General features: G+C 42.5%; 1 protein-coding gene across 5 annotated transcripts in view; it reads left to right on the top strand.

Moving 5' to 3' along the window:
- The window catches only part of ARHGEF28 (Rho guanine nucleotide exchange factor 28), a 292,104-nt gene that overhangs the window by 254,378 nt on the left and 14,783 nt on the right, over window positions 1–22,943 (top strand). For 3 of the 5 annotated variants that reach the window (XM_077139472.1, XM_077139471.1, XM_077139470.1), the window contains 5 exons: window positions 1,916–2,013; window positions 5,146–5,184; window positions 5,285–5,332; window positions 8,616–9,080; window positions 10,189–10,489. In XM_077139472.1, the coding sequence (XP_076995587.1) occupies window positions 1,916–2,013; window positions 5,146–5,184; window positions 5,285–5,332; window positions 8,616–9,080; window positions 10,189–10,489 (951 nt within the window). Of the gene's footprint in view, window positions 1–1,640; window positions 1,794–1,915; window positions 2,014–5,145; window positions 5,185–5,284; window positions 5,333–8,615; window positions 9,081–10,188; window positions 10,490–22,943 lie in introns of those variants that run through there. The other 2 variants (XR_013167187.1, XR_013167186.1) reach the window with 2 other exon arrangements.

The following is a 22,943-nucleotide window of genomic DNA, read 5'->3' as shown; positions in this document are numbered from 1 at the left end:
CATTGAGTAAGTTCTGTCCAGAAATACGCGTAGGGGTCTGCTGGTCTCAGCCTCGCCCGCGGACAGCTGGAGAGGCGTCTTATGCACCCCCGCAGCTGCTCAGAACACATGACTGCGTCTCCCCCTCCCTCAGGCCAGGCAGCCAGGGGCCGCCCTCGTGTGGACCTTTATCTCCCTTGGCTTGGGAAGAGTTCCGTGGGGGATGCCCACTGCGCCTTCTGGAGCCATGGAGAGGCTGTGCACAGGGCTCTGCCTCCAGGACTGCTGGAAGAGGTGCTGGACGGTCAGGACCCTGTGCCCAAAGGCCTGTTCACCTGGGCTGGGTCGGACCACGGCGCTGCAGGAGTTTGTTTCTCTTTACAAAGCCGATCTCTTTACAAGGAAATACGAAAGCGTATTTCTAAGGGAAGAGGTCAGAACGCTGATTGACTTGGAGGACCGGGTCCTTTTAAAAGCCAGGCCCATCTGTCTTTCATCCTCTCTGTACCTAATCGGGTAGGTGAGGAGAAACTGTCTTCTGTGTGGCTGTGTGCACTGCACATGCTAATCCAGCCAGATTGAAGTCGGAGCGGTGGGACCTGATCTGCGTTCCATCCTGCTGCCTTGTTTGGGTCACTGTCCATTTCTTTCCCCATTTGATTGTCCTTATCTCAGTGAGGGGAAAAGAGAAAGGTCGTTGCTAATTCTTTGTTATCACCTTTGGCATTTCTTTAAATGTTAAGATTTGTTAAAAAAAAAAAAAAAGAGCGGAGCTATTTTTTGATAGAAGAAAAATCTTTGTATAATTTCCATTGTAAGTGAATAAGCATTGACCGCTTTGTGCAAAATGAACTTAGTTTTTAGCTGATGTATTTGGAGCCATCTTTGCTTAAGTAACCAAGAAATTCTCTTTGTACCAGAAGGGTCTTTGGAGTCTTAGAGGACTTTTATTTTCCAAAGACATAAATAATTTAATCAATTTGAACAAAGAAAAAAAACTTACTTTGCCAGAAATATAGATTCAATATGACACTGAATTAAAAAAAAAAAAGACTGAAGAGTGTGACAAAGTGAATATTTGCCAGGGTCCTGATTGGACATGGTTCTGATGAAGTATTAAGTGTGAAACTGGTTTGAGAAGTCTAATTTTAATCAATGCAAGGTGGGCATTAACCGAGTTCACATGGGTAACAAATAAGAAAAGATTTAATGGATGAAATGAAATCTGTATTTGGTAGTTAAAAACATTTCTGGATGAGTTTCATACATTAAAGATACAGTATTTGTGAATTTAAGCATAAGCAAGAAATTTGAGGGAAAAACACATTTGAAAATCGTTAACAAGTTAGTTGTTGAGAGATAGGAAAGGTTCTCTGCACACAGCTCTGAGACCATCGAGTACTAGCCATTTCCATTCTTCTTAGACGCTTCACTTCTGCCTTTGGACTCGTGCTTTCTTCTGAACCCTGCTGCTGCCTCTGCCCTTTTTTCTGACCCTGAGGGAACCTTTTGGACAGTCCTTTTCCTTGGAGTCAGACCTGGGTCTGCCGAGACCCCTTGCTTTTGTCCACAGCACCTGTTTCAAAGTGCGCCCTCCCCAGGAGGCTTTCCCCTCCCAAGTGCAGTGAGGCGTCGACTCTGTCCTGTCCGTGTTTCCTCAGCGTCACAGGAACACTGCACTGTGGGAGGACTTGAAGACGGATGGCCACGCATGCAGTTGGTCAGTTTGGAATCTCTTAGTGTGTAAGCCCTGTGAGGGCAGGGTCTGTGTGCTTTGCTCCATGCCGCGTTTGCACCTCCTGTAAGAACGTGTGGTATGTATTATTTTGTGATACCTCTTATGTCAAAACATGCATCAGCTCTGCAAAAGATACAAGTCTGCTGGCCGCTGTTTGATGTTGTCCTTTTTGTTTCTGTCTCGATGGTGTGCTCCCAGCACCAGTCACAGAGGGGACAGGAGGACAAGGGTGCTGGCCTGTGGATCCCGGGGCCCAGGGTGTAACCGACCTGGCAGAGTCTGATGGAGGGGAGAAGGTATCGTGAACTGATTTGTTAGTAAGCACCACTGGCTACTTTGTATAATTATAAAAAATAACCTCTCATCCTTGTCTGTCAATGGCAGTGAGTGGAATGAAGATTCTGAATTGTTTTAAGTTAATTTAAATATTCATATTTAAACTTTCTAGCTTACTTCATCAAAGACTCTTTCTCTTTCTGTATCATGTAGGTGTGAACAAAGAAACAATTGAGAAATTATTAAAAAAGGTTTAAAATTCTAATGTGTGTATGTGTCTCTGCACTCTTTTACTTCTTGTCTTACTTTCTGCCCTGCAAACTGTTAACTTTTCACCCACTGCATTTATCAGTTCTTTGACTGAGAGGTGGTCCTGGACACTGGGGCCATTTTACAACCTCATGGTGCTAAAGTGGCTGCCTGTTCATCTTCTCTGACTTTCTTCTCCTTTCAAATTTTTTTGTGGTCACTGCCCACATTTTCAACCTATTTTTTTGTGTGTGTATGGATGTGTAATAGACTTTTAATTACACTGATCAACTTTTGCCTGTGGCAAAGTGGTTTCAAACACCTCTTTTATGTATTCATGTATACATAGGCTATAGCTCTCTATTTTTAGGTTAAATGCATGAAACAGCCTATTAATTTCAAATGAGATTAAATTTTAAAATAAAGAGGGAATAAGAATCTGATTTTGAGAGGTGGCTACTCTGGATCTTAGGATTATTTTGAGTTCAAGAATCTAGCTTTAAAATTGAGTTAGGTACCTTACAGGGTGCTAGCACGTGTTAGTGTGAAAAAATGACATATGCCAGATCTACTATATATGTAACACTTTATATATTTTTTATATATTACATATGATTGAGAAGCTAAGTCTAAGAATTTAAAAAAATCATCACTCCATAGAAAAGGCAGCTATGATTTAGTGGTCTTTTTAAAACTTGTCTAACCAAAATGAAAATAGCAACGTGGTATTTTACTTCACCTGCTTTGACTTTAACTTTCTAACTCATTTCTTCTTAAAATGTTATTGCTTTTAATCTTTTTCCATTCACACTTCATTTTAAGTTTGGAGTTTGCAACTTCCAACTCTTTTTGTGTTAAGAACAAAGGGGGAAAAAAAAAAGAAAAAGTTAATCACTAATAGTTTTTTGGGGGATGGAAAACTGTGGCAGTTTCTATCTCTTAAGCCCTTATTTTCCATGACTCAGTCACATGTGGATAAATGAAATGCAATGTCCAGATTCCTCTTTGGATCCGTTTATCTGGAAAATTTTGCCCTTCATAAGGCAAAATTTTGAGAAACTAAATGAACTGAGATATAGGACAGGATCAGTTGAAATCAAACATTAGTAAGTATGTAATGGATACTTTGCCATTAGCTTTTTTCTAACAGTGTAGAGTTAAGAAAAATATCCCTAAGAATTTTAAGAGAAGAAATCTGGAACCCAAATGGCAGAAGCCTTGTGTGTGAAGCACCCCCCCGGCGTCTGCGCCCAGCAGCCACGAGGTGGCGAGCCAACCCCATTCAAAAGTTCTCTCGACGCATCCTCTCTGGTCTTGTGTCACACTTTGGGGTAAACGATCATGTCTCGCATAATCCAGTCCTTTACTATGTTTCTAATTTTTGTCACATATGAAATTTCTGTGCTGTTTGACCTTATTACAAAAGCAAGGGGTTGTGGATGGGAACAGGCAGGACAGAGGCGCGGGGGGATGTCCCAAATGCCCTAGAGAATGGGGTGCATCCACCTGCCAGGCCAAACTCCGCGTGTGCGCTCCGGGCGGGTCCCGAGGCGTCGTGGGAATAAAGAGCTCTGTAGAGTTCATCATTTTCTCCAGGGGCGCTGACCCTGTCTAAAAGGCTGACAGCTGGGCTGCAGTCAGGGATGCCAGCCTCCTAAACTCTCAGCCCTTCTGCGGAGTAGGGCGCAGAACTACTGACTGAAGCTGCGTCTCCTTCCCGTCCCCTGCCCCTCCCGAGGAGAGCTGCTGCTTAGCGGTGAGACATTAATTGGCAGGTGTTGGCAAGCAAGTGCCTTGGGGATCTGGGAGGGAAGTTGGATTGCCTGGCTCCCCTTAGCCTGCCCTGAACTAATTGAATTGAATGACAAGTCCAAAGCACCCTGAAAATGTTCCCAAGCCTGACTGTTTCTTAGGGCTTGCATTTAGATCTGCTCAGACAAGGACACAAAGCGCCCAGGAGACTGCAGCCTCTTGGAGGGCAGGAATTCTGCTCATCCCCCATAGCATAAGGTGTGGTGTACACAGTGGGTGCTCAGAATTTATTTATTGAATGGAATGCCGTCTAATTCAATTTGTAGTTATCCATTTAGACCATGGAGGTTTGTCCAGCGTCCATTGCATGTCAGGCAGGTAACCCTGAGCAGAATCCTGCTTCTCAGTGGTTTGAATCCTCGTTAGAGGAGACAGACGAGTTCAGGTCACTGCAGGAAACCTGACACCCACCCGCTCCACTTGTGCCCTCCTGTGCGCTGTTGGAGAGACAAAGTACAGGGCGTAGACCCCAGGAGCAGCTGCTCTGCTGTTGCCTCATCCATGGTCTTTTCTGGAAGAAGTTCACTGAGGTCATCACGGAGCTGTGAGCTCTGAAGTGTGGAAGGTTCTGGAAGAGTAGACCAGCCAAGCGCTCCCTCCTGGCTGGTCCCTTCTCTCAAGCGCTGGCTATTTGGGCTTTGTAAATCTCAAACATCAAGACAGGGGCGAGAGGCCAGGCCTGGGGTTCTCTGGCTTTGAAATCTGGCCTCTTGGATGAAGGGGCCAGCCTGGGCTGGGGGCCCACAGAAAGCTCACTTTACTGTGGTTTGTGGAAGGTAAATATTGTCACTTCCTTTGACTTTGCAGGACTTCCTTACTGTCATTCTTTCTTTTGTTGTCGTTTTAAGGATGAACTCCCCAGAGGTGGGAGAAGAGTTGCCAGGCTTCTCCAGCACCGAGTTTGCGCAGGGGGCTGTCCTTGTCAGGTGATGGCTTAGATGTTGACTTCTGGTAGGAGACAGAGGCCGTAGTGGGGTAACCAGGTCCAGAGCGTGAAGCCATTTACTGGAGGTCACTTATTTTGGAATACTGAGTGCAGCTTTTCAGCAGTGGAGTGGTTATCCATTTTCTTATGCTTTTATGTATTTTAGGTGGACTATAGAAGTTTTCCAGGTTCTTCACAGTCGGAGGTGAGCTATGTGTACTCCATACATCCCGCCGTCCTCTGTCTTTGTTTGTGGATGAAGAATGCTTTTTCAAGAATTTCTCACTTGCGATTGTATTTTTCAGATTATACAAGCTATACAGAATTTAACCCGTCTCTTATATAGCCTTCAGGTAACTACCCTCCTCTAATCTTTGATGTGAATGTTTCCTTTTATGCAATTCACTTTATTTGATGATTCCCAGACTTTAAAAATTAGAGCATTTGAAAGGTGTGATCTTAAAAGAGTGATTTGGATGCCAACCCCGCTCCCACACCCCGTGAAATGGAGCTAGGTGCACTGAACTTCACCTGGTTTTGCAATCATGAGGCAACGCCACTGCTGCATTTTATACTGTTCTTCTCTGAAACCATAAAACAGTTCGTAGCTTTAAAAATATTGATGAATATGATCTGGTTTTAAGTTTACAGTGAAACTCATAGGTGAGTATAGCATGACCACATTTTCTGGTGAAAACTTGCCTTCACACCTAGCATTTTTTCACTTCCATATGTGGCCTTAGGCCTTTAAAGCAGTTAAATAATTCATATGCTCTTTCAGTATTTCGTTTGCCCATCCTGTGTTGAGGGCTGAGTGACAAAGGTAAATAGATAATAATACCTACCCTCCAGTGGCCCACTATCTTTCAGGGGAAGACAGCACCATCCTTATTTTACATTCTGCTAGAGAGCATTGTAATTGTCTTTGTATAAATACTATATATTTGTTTATCCAATGTATTCCTGGGTATTTGTCTTTTTTGTTGCTAATATGAATGGGATACTATTTTTTCATTTTGCTTTCCCAGTGGTTTTGCTGGTATAAATGAAGGTATTAATTTTCATATCTTTTCTAATTGGTCAGTTCATTGAACTTTACTTTTTGTTTTAATCATTTTTAAGTTGATTCTAGGGGGTTTTCCAGGGAGAAAATAAAAATTTGAAATAATGGCTTTATGGCTATTTGTCAGTAATTATATCTATTTCATTTTCTTGTTCTCTAATTTGGCTTGAACATCTGAAATTATATTAAATAATAGTGGTGATCGTAACATCCTTGTCTGAGATTTAGTGAGAATGCATTTTGTGTTGTACGTAAATCTGACATACATGTTCTTAGAGACAGATTTATCATGTGAAGCAAGTACTCCCTCTTTTAAATGTTAGCTGAGAAGGAGTAGAGTTTGAGTATAATTCATTAAGTTTTAAGAGCTGAAAACATTGAGTCTCCTGGCTTGTATTCCCTAATGGAAACTCTCCCAAGGTCGTCTTCTCTTCTTTTCATTGCTGAACACAGCCCTGCACGAATTCAAGGTACGAAAAGCCAGGTGACCTAAATGACCTAATTTTTGCAGCGTGTTGGAAGTGAAGCAACACAAAGAGCAGAGAATTCTGCAGTGGATTCTCTTTAACAAAAGCTTTGAGCTGGTCTGAGGACATGGGCTGAAGGATTTCTACTCAATGCACTGTCATCTCTGTTGAAGCTGAATCTCTTAGCTGATTGAAGTTTTAAAACATAGGCATTTTTGAATCAGATGAAAATGAAATTTGACCCCTATATTAGGAAAGCAGAGTTAGAGATGAGGTACATGTAAAATAAAAAAAGAAAGGACGTGGAAATATCCCAACAAAGAAGAGTTTGAAGAAAGTGACTTGGGAATTTCCTTAAATTTGTAAAGCAAATTGTCCTAAATATAAATGGAAACTTTAAGTGTAGAAATGTACATCCAATTTTCAAATACCATTGCTGTGCTAGAAAAAAGAATAATCTTATCCCAAATATTAAATGAACATGAAGAATACTTCATACTAGCACTTGATTATTCTAATTGTACACTTAGCGTTATCCTGGCCTGTGGTGGTTTTGACATAAGGTATCATATTGGTACTTGTTTCGTGTGTTTTACTGTAATGATTCCTTAGGATTTATTAGAATTACGTGATGATGCTGTGTTAGTACTGGCTGGGTCAATAGGATCCAGAAAGATTTATTATTATATACTAATTATTTCGTATTTAAGGAACAAAATAATTAGTAGCCATATTCAGTAACCATTGGTCTCTTTATAAAACTCCTAAAGCCACTAATCAGATATTTAGATGAATTTTAAAATTCTGAAATTAATTTTCAACTTTAAAAACATGAATTTTATTTCAAAAGGCCCCATTGAATAGATCCTTGAGTCTTATTCTGAGACAGATACCAATTTAAAATGTACCTTAGTTCTTTAACTCCTAAAAATATGGGAAATTGCAGATCTTAACATTGACCTAATGTCCAAATTCCCATCTTCACAGCATCAGTTACATGGACAGTTTAAAAAATTCTCAGGTGGAAAAAAATGTGAATTTATCCTTAGGAGAGCAATAATTTCACATGGAGTCGAAGCACAGTCACATACCCAGTGATAAAAGGATCGCTTTTCAGTTTAGGGTCTCACCGCTTTATTGAGCTATTTGTGAGTAGGGCCGCATTCCATTCAGAAGGTAGAAGGGGGTTCCACCGACGGGCTGAAGCGGGGAAGCTCACAGGGAGAATGCAGAAGGCAGTGGGGGGGCTCCTTCTGAGCTGGCATGAAGTTCCCATTTCACTGGGTCTCACAGGGTGGGGAGAGGCACCCGACGCACGGTCCGATGAGCCGTCTCCACTAGACTGAGTACCGTAACTCAAAATGAGTGTGTGGGGGTTTTTTCTTTCAAAATGTTAAGTCTGGTTGATAATATCCCCTGGACTTTAAAGTATCTATTTTCCTTTAATCATTCCAGTTTCCGGGTAGCAATCTATTACAGAAATGAATTTCATCTTGTTCTTTTTTATGCATAACCTTTGTGCTAAAATACAAAGGAGCACAGTAATCAGACTAGCTTAAGCTATTTGTGTATCTTCTAAAAATGGTATTCTTATAAAAAGATTATTTGTCCCGGGTCTCCAAATGGCTGACTTTTATTTTTATGTCTTCATAAAAGCAATGCACCTTAAGTAATTTCTGGTTTGGGACTCGGGATTCTACTAGGGTTATCTAGATTCCTGAATTCTCATGTTATTGCCTGGGAAGACCTTAGAAAAAGAATGAAACATGGGTCAGGAATGCAGAGTCTTGCAAATTTGTATGCTGAATTTTTATTCAGTAGACTTGCTTAAATATTATCCAACAGCCAGCAACAAACCACATTTCCAAAAGGGGACAAATATTGCACCTGTGCTTTATTCCTTTTCTATACAAATCCCCAGGCTCACCACCAGAAGGTGTGGACAGGCCTATTTAAAGTTGCAAAGGCTGTCTGTGGAAGTAGCCTGGACAAGGGGCAGAGATAGTGGGAGAAAGACATTGGCCATGTAGTGTGTGCTCCGAGGTGGTCCGACCCGAGGCCTCGCCGCGTACAGCAGCCTCTGCTTTCTCCTCTCTGCTCCCACAGGCCGCCCTGACCATTCAGGAGAGCCACGTGGAGGTCCACAAGCTGGTACTCCAGCAGCAGGAGACGCTGCTCCCCAGCCACGCTGTCCAGGAGAGGTCCCGCAGCCTGGAGAAGCAGCGTGAGGAGCTGGCCAACTTCCACACGCTCCAGCAGCAGTTCCAGCAGGAGCAGAGGCACTGGCATCGCCAGTGTGGCCAGCAGCAGCGGGAGCAGGCGGCCAAAGAGAGCCAGCTGCAGCAGCGAGAGAGGGCATGCCGGGCGCAGGAGGAGCTGCTGCTCCGGGGCCGTGGGGAGCTGGACTGTCAGCTCCAGGAGTACCAGCAAAGCCTGGAGCGGCTGAGGGAGGGCCAGCGCCTTGTGGACAGGGAGAGGGAGAAGATGCGGCTGCAGCAGAGCCTGCTGGGCCGCTGGACACACAGCCGGCAGAGCAGTCTCCCTGCAGCATTTTCTCCAGCAGACAAGGAGGTGTGTCTCTTCCGCGCGTGTGGAGGGGGTTCTTAAGGCAGCACCTCAAAGACAGGTTCAGTTATGGGAGTTTGTGGCTCTTTGACTGAACATTTGTCTTGCTGGTGCATCTCGTGGGAGGGCTCGCCAAGCCTTCCTCAGTCCATAGACGGCAGGAGCTCAGAACTTTCAGACGATACGTATACATCTTGACTTAAAATCTGGAAGCTTTAGAGGCTCAGATCCCTTGGAGCAGCAGATCCTTGTACACTGAGAGCCTTATCGGTGGGGAGGATGCAGAGCTGAGTTGGGCAGGATGTGGGACGGCAAGGGCAGGTGTGCCTTGGAGTCACCCTCGCAAGGAGCATGCTGTGTCCTACAGACAGAGGGTCCGCTCTTTATGATCTATTCTAAAGAGTTCCCTGTAGATACACTTTAATAGATTCATATCTATTAATGTAAAGCGTAGACTCTGAATTTAATGAGCATAATATGACCCTATTATTCTAAGCATATTCTCTTCCCTTACATTTGATATAGTAAATTCAAAATCCATTTCACTAATAGTTAACATGAGTTATACTAATTAATGACCACGTAGGATAAAATCTTTCGAAAAGCTCTGTGTTCCATTCACAGTCTAACTGTGCTTGGCAATTCCATTTCTTGCAGGGGTTTACTTTTCTGTGCAATGCACATATATGCTTTTTACTGATAGTACATGGAGTTATAAAAGCTGATAATCTTATAAGAAAAATATGTTGCAGCCAATTTTCATTTCAAGCTGGCTAATTTCTATTCATTGCAATTTCCTCGTGTATATGGATATGTTTTGCCTTTTTTATTTAGCAAAAGTGAAAATGCTGTCTTTGCTAATTAAATAAAATGGAAATAATTTAACAGTGTTGAACACTGCTGCTTGATTTTCCAAGATATGTCATATAGACAGTTGGCGTTTCTGTTGGTTCTAGCCCTCCTGTAAAGGGGGGGTAGGTGGGAGTAATGAGTAATATTCTTCTGGACTCACTTTTACTAAAAATTCCAAATTCTATTAGGAATAAATACTTTATGAATATTGTGAAAGTTACTGAAAAAGTTATTGTTCTTTTTTCTCTATTTCCCTACACAGATAATGGACTTTAATCGATCTGAGAGTTTATGTCATGAAGATTCATTCTTCATCAATGAAGCTTTAGTACAAATGTCACTTAACACTTTCAGCAAACCGAATCCATCAGGTATCCGCTGGGATGCCGGTGCCCCCCCAAACACACCTGATTCTGATTTGAAAAGGACTAGTGAAAATCAAGTAGACCTCAAGACGGACATTTCTCATTCCTCGCCTGTCAACCATGAACTGTGGACAACCACAGGGTCCTGTCACCAGGTGCTGCCTCCCGACAAAAGCAACAAGGATTCTTGTAAAAATGGTAATTAGTATCTTAAACATTGTTCGTACATGTTCAACAAGAAGTTGTTTTCTGACTGGTTGTGTCCTTTTTAGAGTAAATCAAGGCGAGCCCTAGAAGGAGACAAAATTGGTGCTGTAGAGCTGGAGTCTGTGAATCAACATTTCTTTGGGAAGCTTGGGGATGGCCTCTCCTTGCAATTGTCTCAGTAAGCTCTAGACCAGGCTTGGAGGGTGAGAGAGTGCCGTCAAGATGTAAGAAGCAGGCAGGGTTCCCAGGTTTATAGTTAATTCATAGCTTTCCCTTAAAAGTGAAGCAACCTGATATTTATTCTGTACTGTAATCCCCACTCATCTTGGTACATAAATTCGTTGACTCTCAGAATTGAAAGATATGGACAGGGTTTGTGGTGGGATTTTACTGTCTACCAGGGCAATTTCCTGTAACGTTAGCGAAGTCTTCCGTATGGCTATTAAATGCCCAAAATGAAACTGTTAACATTATTTTTCATTGTAAGAAAAGGTGTTGTGTCTCGGTAAGTACTTCATAATAACACAGTTTGCTAATCCCATTAAAGTATTTGCCAAATATAAATGAAAGGCAGCTCAAGTTATCAACTCCACGTGAATCTGAATGATTGAAATCTATGTTCCATTATAAATTGTTTTCCGTGGTATATGAGGTAGGGAATGAGAACTTGAAACTGCTCTACCAAAAAACAGATGGCATGCAATAGAATAAATAAATGACTGGCACATGGAAATGAGACGAATCACCAAGGGCAAAATGTTTCAGAAACGTAAAACAAGCAGTAGTAGGTAGACCTTCAGAATTTAACACAGATTAGCCTCCATGCTTAATATATACTCTTAGTTTGTAATTTGAGAGGTTAGTTTTTCAGCAACTAAAAGTTTTGAAAATATTAGACTTCTTCTAATTAGAGAATAATAATTTTGACACCGCCTGCAATGTGATTTATTACTAATCTAAAACATGTTGAGCCTTAGTACTGGATAATTCTTTACGTCACATAGTCACTTCTGTAACATTCTTATTTTCAGTCAGCATGTAGAAGAGAATGAACCAGTTCTTTAGAATATCATTTTAAATGTTCTTTAAAGAAAAAAAGAGAAAGAAAATGGGAATAGTTCATTGGGATTAAAAAAATAAAGTGTCAAGCAGAATTTAGAAAATGTAACCACTTTATTATCTTTCAGCTTTGGTGCAATGGAGACCATACCGTAGAAAATATCCTTTCTAGACACAGGCTACTTTGCTATGTTTTCATTAACTTGCAGTTCACTGTGCTTTATGTATTTTCATCAGTGTGGTTTTGCATACTGGCTTTGGCATAATACAAAAACTCAGTTTGAGTTAAACCACATTCAGCTTTTGTTTAAAGAAGCATTCTTCTTTTACTTTTTGTGTATCTTCCATCTTCTTCAATTGGCTTGTGCTTCAAAGTAGAAAGCTTTTAAACATTTGGCAGCAAACTTGCAGGAGATAGAAAATGTACTAAGGAAATAAACAGTGATTATATACAAAACCAGCCTATCCACATGTAAGGAATTAGATATAGCCAAGGGAAATGTGGAGAAAATGTACTTCTGCTGAAGAAATTGTATGTCCAGCGTAGGCTGAGGAGACTCGGGACACTGATAGAAGAGAGGCAAGTGGACTTTGGCCTAAATCTCTCAGGAACATCCTGATGTGTATAAATTGGGATTAGATCAGAAATACATGTGCTGTGTTCCTAAGTAGAGTTTTGTAACTTGTGGAAAAGCCGTCCTTCTGTTTGTTTACTTAAGCATGATAAGCAATTTCTGGAGGAGAGAGAAGGAGGAGGCTAGGAGCAGATAGGCAAGTAGAATGAAAATTGGACTGTGAACCCTAAAGGAAGGTAGTCAGGGCCAGATGAACTTGTTGGAACAACTCCAAGCCTTCCCAGCTCCTAGAACTAAAGGTGGCGGAGCCGGGGCTCTGCAATGCTCTGAGCACATGTTCCCGGGGGGCCGGGGCGGGGGGGGGGGAGAAGTGGGCAGGACGCGCTGGAGGCAAGGAAAATTCAGTGTCAGAGCCCACTCCATCCACTTCTGCTGCGGAATCTTGTGAGTGCTTGGTCATGGGCAATGCTTACTGAGTATCCCTCTAGCTCACGTTTTTTGGCCTGACAAAATCTCTCTGTAATGTTCCTAGCTGGCCTTTTTTTTCAATATGCACTTCACCGTGATTTAATCAACACCAGGCCGAAGATTCCACCCTCGGCCATAAGGCCGTTTGTGTTCAGGCAGCACCTTAAATCACGTGACTCGTGGGGTGGGTACTGTGGATGTACGACTAGCTCAGTGCAAAGGTGAGTTTTTCCAACGGGAAGGCTGATGGAAATACACTGTACGCAAATAAAATTCTCGTGTGTGTTGAGATGCAGCCTGGATTGAGGTTTTAATTGATTTGTTCAATGCATTTGAACATGTTAATGTACTCTTTGTACTCTGGAGGTAATTGGTTTTAAGTGGCTTCACTACCAGCAGCTGCCACCACCTAGTAACAGTAACTGTGCTATTACTGTGCAAATTCCAGGTACTGTGCTCAAGTTTTATGGGGAGAAGCTCATTTAATCCTCACACCAACCCAATGAAATGGTTCTATTATTATTTCCATTTGAGTGGGGAAACTGAGGCCCAGAGGGACACAGTGACTTATCCAAGGTCACATAGCTAGTAAGTGACAGAGCCAGGAATTGAACCTGGAGGTTGGAGACCAGGCTCTTAATCCTTACACAAAAATTTGTTAATTTCTAGAGAGTTGAGTTGAGTTGTTCTTTGTAAAGAAGTTAGTGTAGATGTAGATGAAATTCTTTTGTCATGCCTAGCAGGTTGTTTGCAATTAAGGGCCAGTTTTTATTTACTTGTTCTTTTTGCCCCTCCCCTTTTAATGTTCCTAATTGGAAAACATTTCTAAATGTTCCGTGTTGCTCTGCGCAACTCCTGCAGGAGTCCTGAGCGCCTTCAGATGTAGATACAGTGTAACTTCACTTTTTCCCCCATAAGATATATTCTCTTAGGGATACTTTGTTCCTCTGATGCTGCCTAATAATAACTCCATGCTCTTTGTGTATATTTTTTGAAGCTAGCACTTTAAAGAACTTTACTCTCCAGTTTTGGGTGTTGTTTCATGAGCAGAGTTCTTAGGTGTTTGAACATTAAGTCCAAATTGGTATTTGGTTTTCTGTATAGAGGAAGAGGCATTGGGTTTAAGAACTTTATCTGCGTTCTTCTGTGGAACACCAACCAGCCTAGGAAAGTGTGATTTTCTTTAAGCGAAGAAGTTCCTGTAGGGTGAGAGCTGTGTAAGTGACCCTGTGCAATGCTCAGCTGAATTCTCTTCTAAAAGACAAGAGGCGAAAGAACAAACAAAAAGCACCACCCAGTGCAAAGCCCCTATTTCCTGTGATCTTTACTCCTCCTAGCTTGAGAACTCCAGAGCCATCCACTGTTAGTTTGGGTTATTTGTTGTTGTTTCATTTTCATTAATTATCAGAGAAAACATTTTCTGGTATGAAAATCATCAAATTTTCTTAGTCCCCCTTTTCAGTTATATGTTTTTTATCCCTTATTATTTTCAGATTACCTAAAAAGTTCTTTTCAGAGCTATAAAGCATTATAATTTTGACATGCATATAATAAAATTTAAAAGCCAATTATATATATAAGTCACGTAGATGATGGAAAAAATTTACTATGTTTGTGTTACAAATGGGTGCCTCTTTTTACCACACATTAGAATTTTGGTGCCCATCAAAATGTTTTCAAAATTCAAAGCATTGCATTCAAAGAATATTTCATCTTGCTAATGCTTTTTAAAAGGTAAAGCTGTGCTAGTCTTTCAATGGCAGGTTTTCTTTTTTACAGAAGGCAAGAAAATAGAAAATTTCCAAATAAAAAGCTATGCTGTTCATTTTAAATCATCTTTTAAAAAGTGAGAATATGGTCATTTCTAATGTTTTAAATATTCCATGATTCAGAAATGGGCACCTTATTTGTGTAACCCCTGTGGAAAGAAGTTTTGCCAAAGACCTTGAGGCAATTCCCCATAAAATTGAAAGTGCCATTAGATACTATAAACTTCAGTGACAAAGATGTATTTGAAAATTCTTTAGGGATTAAATATTTTTCTCTTTGCAGTATTTTTAGGTGCCATGAAAGCTGTAGTTTTTTATTTTGAAATGTGCCAAAGTTGTACTCTAATTTAATATTATCATTGTTTTGAGACTTCTTTTAGGTAGTGAATTGAACTTTGTAAAAAAAAATTGTGTAACAGTAAGATAGTGATGAATAGCTTGAGTTATGTATTTATAGATACAGATATCTGTTATCAGGCCTGTGTCAACACGAAGAAATTAGAGCTGAAAACACCGAGTCTGTAGCTTTATTAAGACATTTTTCCCAGCCTCAGCCTTGACGAGGGTCTCTGGAAACCCGTCCCCTCTCTTGGCGGGAGGAATTACGTGCCTGCACTTCTCAGTGCCTACGGGAGGCCAAACCAAGGCTGTGTCGGGCACATGGAATTATTACCCAGATGTCTGTGCGGAAGCGTAAAGGAAGTCAAAATCGGGAAATCAGTGGGCAACTCTTTTTCTTTTTTTTAGACTCTTGACACAACTTTGGGTGATGTTTTAATGAAAAACATCCTATCGCTCCTGGAAACCCATATCACGACAACAGCATCAGCACGCTGTGGGCTCCGAAGGCTTCATTTAACCTTTCCCACTGACCAGTGTCCATGATGGACTTTTTGCAGATTTTGCACCGGGAAAGGAAGCATGATGTTAGCTTGTGGAGTCCAGGCGTGCCCTGCCCACTTCCTGACTGCAGAGCTCTCCGGGGCAGGGGGGTGGTGGGGACCCCTGGGCTAGCGCCGTCCTGCCTTCCCGCAGAGACCCAGAGCATAGCAGGCCGCGGGAGCAGAAGGGGCGGCCATGCAGCCGCCTGTTCTCCCCCCCTGGACCCCGGTTTGTTTTGTGCAGGCTGTTAAACGAACAGTCCGTTTGGTGTGAGTAGTTGCGGGACGTGGTCTTGATCCATCCTTAACTTAAAAACTGAGGAAAAAAGGAGGAGAAACCGGTTATGTACATGTACCTTTAGACGTTTGGTGTGTACGTGCACACACCTCTGTGGTCTGTGGGCCAACGTGCTCACTCCGCTCGTGCAGCGGTTTCTTTCCGAGGGTGGTGGGAGGTCTGGGTGTGGAAGGGACGACAGGTAAGGCACGCGCTCATCACGTCGCGGTGGCCCAGAGCCCGCGAAGGACGCCACATCCTTTGCATGTGTCAGGAGCAGGGGGCCTCCTCCCTCATCGCCCTGCCCGTCTGACCAGGGAAACGGACCTTTGGGGCGTGCTCACAGTTGTGAGTGTTTTGCCAGGGATGGTCGCTTCATGTTGCCGAAGCAGAGTTTGCAGGCTGTGGCCATCTCGTTCCGGGGGTGGCAGACTCTTTCTTGAAGGACCAGGCAGTGAATATTTTAGTCATTATGGACCAAAGGTTCTTTGTTGCCACCAGTCAACTCTGTCGTAGTTCGGTGGCAGCCTGAGATGATACACGAGCACAGGGCATTGGCTGTGGTCCAGTCTTTGTTCATAAAACAGGTGGCCATAGTGTGATGGTAAAGGACCTCCGTTCAGCCCCGGTTCTGGCTGTTATGGCTGCAGAGCCCCAAACCTTAGCTTCCCAATCTAGACAAAAGGGAAAGAAGTGCTCATGAGATTCAAATACAACACTTACCGTGACGGAGACCCGGGTTTGATTCCCGGTGCCTGCCCGTGCAAAGAAAAAATAAGTAAAATGCTTAGGGTGTCCTGGGCACCCAAGCAGCATCAGCTTCTTTCCTGTGTTGTGGAAGTAGTTCAGTCTAATTGAGAGCTGAGGACAGCCTGCTGATAAAAATGAAGGGATCTCCTAAATGTCATTAGGAAGACAATAGTTTAAATTGTGATTTAAAAAAAAAAAGTAGCTGAGAATTGGGAAACTTTTTATTCCTAAAAGAGCTATAATAAAAGGGGTGACCACAGGTGTCTGTGGGTCTAAGAGGAGGCGTCTGTCAGTATATCACCAGAATCACCCAGGGCGTGAAGCCCTGAAAGCATGTCTTGGCGTCCCTGTGCCCTTCTGTAGGGGAAGACGTTAGATCAGTCACCCACGTTTTCAGAACCAAGTGCAGGTGTACAGCACGTAACAAGGAGCCTGAATGTCTCAATTTGGGGCCTAGGCTCCGGGGTCCATGGCCCCCAGCCCTGTTTGGTTGCATTACATAACATACCCCCAGCAAACGTCTAGCCTTACTTTAATTCCCTGCACTGTCTTTCCCCACCGGAGAGAAAAAGTGAGAGGCCCCATGAGTGTCCTGGATTAAAACCATGTCTCAGTTCGCATTCAAAAGTTGTACTCTGGTTTCTGACCTCAGTCCCTTCCTGAGTTTTTATCCTGAATTGATGAGTCCTTGTTAGTCCAGAATAAACTGATAAAAATGAAGGGCAGGATCACCAAGTACCCCTTATCAGCACTTACCAGAATATGAATTGATTTTGTGTTGTAATGTACTTGATCTGATGTCTGTCCGCTCGGGAGGGAGCTTCACGGGGGAGGAACTGTGGGCGTCGCGGCTGTCCCTTGCTATAGCACATGCTCAGTGGTTGGTGCATGATGAGCATTTGGTAAATATTTATTAAATGATTGAAGGATTCGAGGGCCATCCCATGTAGTAGAAGGGAAAGCAACTGGGAGCTGAGACCACACAGCTTGAGGCATCAGATGAAGTTGAGAAAAAAGTTTGAGAGAGGACGTGGCCGCAGTTAGTGCAGATAAGCTAAGCTGGTGTCTGAAGCCAGCTGGCTGCACAGTGGGAGTTGCAAAACTTTTTGTAAGATTGCTGTTTTATGTTCGATGGCGTTCTTAAAATGTTAGGCCAATGGCAAAATGGTTTGCCCTTAACATCTTCCTGGGTTCCAGGTGGCAGCCTTTAAATACTACAGACCTTTCTTCATCCTCATTAATGTTCAGATCGATTGTTCACCGATGTACAATATTATTCTTCAGTTTGATGTGAGCACTCCTTGTACAATTACTGAGCTTATTTGTTTATGTGGGTTAGTTTTCCATTGCAGGCATTATATGTATAGCCCACATGGCCATGTGTAGCAAAAGGAAACTTAAAACATTAAAATGTGTTTTCTGCAGAAGGCTTTAATTTCTTCTAAGCAGGTAGAAATGAACCCAGTATAGGTGGCACATAAACAATTTGGCATTTAGTTATTACATTAATAACAACTATCTGTTCACTGGGGTATTTCTTTTTTAAACCTAGAGTTGCTTAGTCATCAATAAACGTGGGAGGCCAGCTCAGTATCAGTGAAACCCTTTCTTGAACTCTTCTTCTGCTAAATCCTGTGTAACAGTCCACTGGATCTCTCTCCCCAGGCAACATGTTTAGTGTTTGTTTAGTTAAATCCATACCGATAGGATGTGAACCAGTTTCCCTGGCACAGCCTTCTGCTTGTCAGCCTTAAGACATTGCTTGATATATCACGTATTTATTATAACAATCATAAAGTTAAGGGTGCTGGCACCCCGAGAAGCAGGTCCTTTTACTTCACCCTGGACTGACTGACAAGTACCCACGTGTTCTTGAATGATCAGTTCTGCAGGCACAGGAGGCGGCCCGCTTTCTCGTTGTTGTCTTCAGACGATGGGCCCGATTAAAAATACGCCTGCCCCTTCGGCTCCATCTGTGGGCACGTGAATCTGCCATGAGCACTCACTGCTCAGTTTCCTTGGGTGAGGAGCTCAGCTAGCCATTCTCTTTCTGGATAAGCTGTTAATTCAATTCGATTTGAAATGTTGATGCTTGGTGTGAAGATTTACCTAAGGAAAAGTGTAAGCTTCCAAAACTTCAGGGTAGGACCCCGAGTGATTGGCTGAATAATTTTACAGTAAGGCTGTGGAAAATTCAGTTATTTTCACAGTGACTTTTCCCAGCGCTCTCTTGGTACAAATCTCATTACACTATAGCCTGTTCTTCCTAAAACATATCATGATGGATGTTTGGATTAAATAGAGACTGTTTGGATCATCCACTAGAAATGCATGCAGCTCTCTCTGCTTCTCTGGTGAATTGAGGCCATTTTTTAGCAATGGTGCCGTCAGGCTTTGGAAGAAACATTTACAAGCAAAACATTGGCAGAGTTTTAATTTTACTTAATGACCTGCTTCCTACCAGTGATCTGAGCCCACTGTGCGGTGATTTGCAATCAGTTAATCATCTGGAATGCTGTAACACTGCAGTAAGGGCACTGCCCTCTAAGAGACTCATAAATCCACCAGAAACAAAAAGCAGGAATGGGAAACTCAAGGACCCCTTCACACGAAACCCCAAACGGGGAGGCGGTTTTTTTTTGTCTTTTCTAATGTGTCCTCAGAAGCCTCAGTTGTTCCTTGCGAAAGCCAAGTTTGAAGTTCCCATTTCTTCAAGATGGTCTGACCCTTTACTGGGCCTTCAGTTTAGGACTCTGTAAGCAGTAATCTCACTCATGTACACTGGTCATTTAGACGGGAGTTTGGGGTTCCTCTGGATTCCTGAAAGAAGACTGGTTTTCCTTTTCCCCCTGGATTCCAGGCAGTCACGAGCAACTGAAATAGGCCATACTTTTTGGAGTCTTTGTAGGAATGATTCAGAAAGGAAGCATGTTTCTGTCCTCAGAATAACACCAACATTTGCTCAGAGGCAGATGGCGGAAGGCGGGATAGCGCGATGTTGGAAATAAGGCGACTTCACATACTCAATTTTGCCAAAGACTCTGGGACTCTGTGTTCAGAATCTTAGGCTTACATTCCTCTTGCTTTTCAGACATGGTCTTGCCGTGAACTGTTTAGCGACAGTGGATAGTTTTTCTTATTTTAGCATAGTAAATATGGATGTGTTAAATATTCTTAAAATTCAGCCAAAATCCTTAGAGATATGTATTATACAATATGTATGTATTATATAATATATGTGCATGTATAGTTACATATAGTGTTGTCTTGACTCATTTTGACATGGTTCTGTTTTCGCAGTGTTCTTGTAACAAGGATATGGACGGGACCGTAATATATATTCCATCCGACTAACATTGGACCTGTATTACTTTCAATATGTCAAACTTTCGACTCTTGATGAATTTATTTCTATGAAAAAGTTATACTATTTTTGATTACTTGTTAATTTATCCAGATTGGCGTGAAAGAGTATAAACACACAGAGCTCATCCTATATTTTTAGATGCTTATGCTTCTGTTCAGCATGAGCCCTAAAATATACTCACAAAAAGTTTTGCATATGCACGCTACCTTCCATCAGCACATAGTTTGGAGCGAAAAAACATAATAAACACATTGGCCAAAATGTGATGGTCTGTTAGTTAGTGTGTGATAATGAACCCATAGTTTGCAGTCAGACTCCAGCCTGAGAAATTGCAGTTGGTCATCGACATCTCCCCTGGGAGTGTAGAATCATAGCCCCCTGGGAAGGAGAAAGCATTTATTCTGCAAGGGGGCATTAGCTTTCTTTTTGGGTACCCCACTCAACTACCTACAGAGTTGTTGTTGCTGTTGTTCTTTTTAGTTATTTTATGCTGAAAAGCACTCTGGAGTAAACCGTTGTGAAAGACTGGGTACTTAATTCATGTTTCATGAGCTCCCTCTGCTCTGAGCTGACGATGGCTTGGCTGCCTAAATGAACAAGGGGCAACAAGTCTAAATCTGGAATCTTGTTAAAGTATCTTACTAGAAGAAGTTATCCTTGCCCGTGATAAAAATATGGAAGAATTTTTACGAATACTCCTGCCGTAAATGAAAATATTTCTCCTTTCTATTTGTCAGATAAGCACTTCAGATTCAGTGTCTTGCCTGCAATTTGAAATATCCAGTTTTTTGCCCCAATTCTTCTTTAACTCAAGGTAGGCTTACAGATGGAACATTTATTTTTTCAAGCAAACTTATCGTATTTCTGGGGATGATTTTTTTTTCAGTGTTTTTAGAGCAACTGTTGGCTAAATTTGAGGATGTATGGTTCGGGAACATTCCAGGAAATGTATTCCATGAAGGACTTGATTAAACTAATGCATTACCACTGGCAGAAAAAATAACCGAGTTAAACCTGCTTAGCAACGTCAACTTGACCAGGGAGACTAACAACCTAACCAGACGTGTTTCTGTGAGAAAAGAGGGGATGTGATAGCTCCCTGTTATCCTGAAATGGTAGCATCAATGGTTCACCCGTTCCCACCAAGCTTTAGCAGAAATAAACTAAATACTTAATTTCCCAGTGCAACGGACCTTACGTGCATTTACCAGTACTTCTCTCTCTTTTTTTTTTTTGACATGGGCAGGCACCAGGAATCGAACCCGGGTCCTCGGGCATGGCAGGCAAGCACTCTTACCTGCTGAGCCACCGTGGCCTGCCCAGTACTTCTCTTTTAAGTGAGGGATAAATGAATGAATAAATGAGTGGATGAAGGAAAGCACTTGATTGATATTTAAAAATGGAGATAACAGCCTGTCATAGTGGTTAAGCTAGGAGGCTTAGAAATTATGCCTGAGTCCGTATTCCCGCTTTCTCGTTGATTACCTGTGAGCTCTTGGGCAAGTGTTTAAACTTAGTGTGTCTCAGTTTCCTCATCTATTAATTGGACTTCTAATAGTATCACTTTATAGGTGATATGAGGATTACATAAGACAGTATATAGACAATTCACAGAACTTTGCAAGCGTTCAATAAAAACAATGTCATCACTATTACTGTGCGAAAGGAGTAAATCATTAGAAAGTACATTCAGCAGCTTAAGCCACTGCTTGCAAAATTGTTGCTCTTATGAGCGGATTGACTTATTACATCTCATTTGGGGTATCATCTAAGTGGGCACCTGTCAAAGAATGTTCCACGTTTCTCCTGACTGCTATTAAGTGTTATATAATAGAAAGTTTCCTGTCTTAGCTTTCCAGAGCTGCTGTGACAAACACCACACGGTGGATTGGCTTAAACAATGAGGATTTATTGGTTCATGGTTTTGCAGGCTAGAAGCCCACACGCAAGGCGTCAGTGAGGGTGTGCTTTCTCCCAACTCTGCAGGGTCCCGGAGCTGGCTTGCTTTAAGCTGTGAGGTTCCTTGGCCTGCATCTCTGCCTCTCCTCGTTTGGTGATCTCGTTCACTCTCCTTGTGTCTGCTTTTCTGGTTTCTCCCTTTGACTTGTGGCTTTTTATAAGGCCTCCAGAAATATGGCCTAAAACCCATACTGCTTTAGTGTAGCCTAAATAGGGTCTTAGAAGATCCTAGTCACAGATGTGCGCACATCTTATCCGATAATATGGAACCGGAATGCAAATTTAAGGACATATTTTGTTGGGGCACAAAATTCAGTCTGCTGGTTCTCATAATCAGATAGTTTGGGGAAATGGTGGTTTGGGATTGTACTTAGTTTTCAAAACTTTTATTATGCTAACGTGCCCTGTGAATCTCCAAAAGTGGTGCTCCCCAAACCCATTTAACCCCAGGCATGCTCCTCCCTGCCCTGGGATCTTAAAGGACTGCTATTCCTTGGAGCACACTTGGGGAAAAGCACTGATGTAAGTGGATGTTGAAACTATCATTTCATATGGCACATCCTTCAGATGCATTTTTTTCCCTTTTGGGAGCAATTCAAATCCAGATGACATATCCCAACATGATTATTTCATGGGTTGTAATTTGAAAACCAAATCCAACACAGTGAATTTAAGATAGACCTTTTTTTAGCTCCCCAGCCAGCGTCTGGGCTGTGGACAAGGACCACGTCCAGTCCCCTTACAGGGCTTTCCTGGTGCAGTAGCTGTGGGCTTATTCAGACCACACACGTGCCGAAAAACCCTCATCCCTGACGAAGCACGGGAGGCTGCGTGGGCCTGACACCTGATTGGGCCTCCAGCCTCTCAGCTCTTTCTCGTGCTTGTCCTACCTTGCTCACTCCGTCCTGCAGCCCTATGAAGTCCTTTCAGTTGTGTGAGAGGCCAGGCCCCCTACCTGGTACCTAGGCTGTTTCCCCCATCAGGAGTGCCCTCCCCTCCACCCTGACCCCCAGCCTGGTCCTTCTCAGTCTTCTCTCAGGAATGGACTCGAAGGCGTCCCGATCAGGAAGCCTCTCCCCAGTCTTCCCAGCCGGGGCGAGGGCCCTCGCATGTGTGATTCTGTAGTGCCCGTTGTGCACCCCTTTGAGACGCTCCTCAGCGTTTAGTCGCTTGTTTTTCCTTTAGCATCTCAGCTACTTTATCTATTTTATTTATTGGGATGATAATTTACATACAATGAAATGCTCAGATAGTAAGTCTACTATTAACTGGTTTTGTTGAAAGAGTATCAACACAGAACATTAAACTCCCTTATACTTCTTCCCAATAAATCACCAGCC

The sequence above is a fragment of the Tamandua tetradactyla genome, chromosome 21, assembly GCF_023851605.1.
Source record: "Tamandua tetradactyla isolate mTamTet1 chromosome 21, mTamTet1.pri, whole genome shotgun sequence".
Classification (NCBI taxonomy): Eukaryota; Metazoa; Chordata; class Mammalia; order Pilosa; family Myrmecophagidae; genus Tamandua; species Tamandua tetradactyla.
This window is presented reverse-complemented; position numbering and strand designations above follow the sequence as displayed.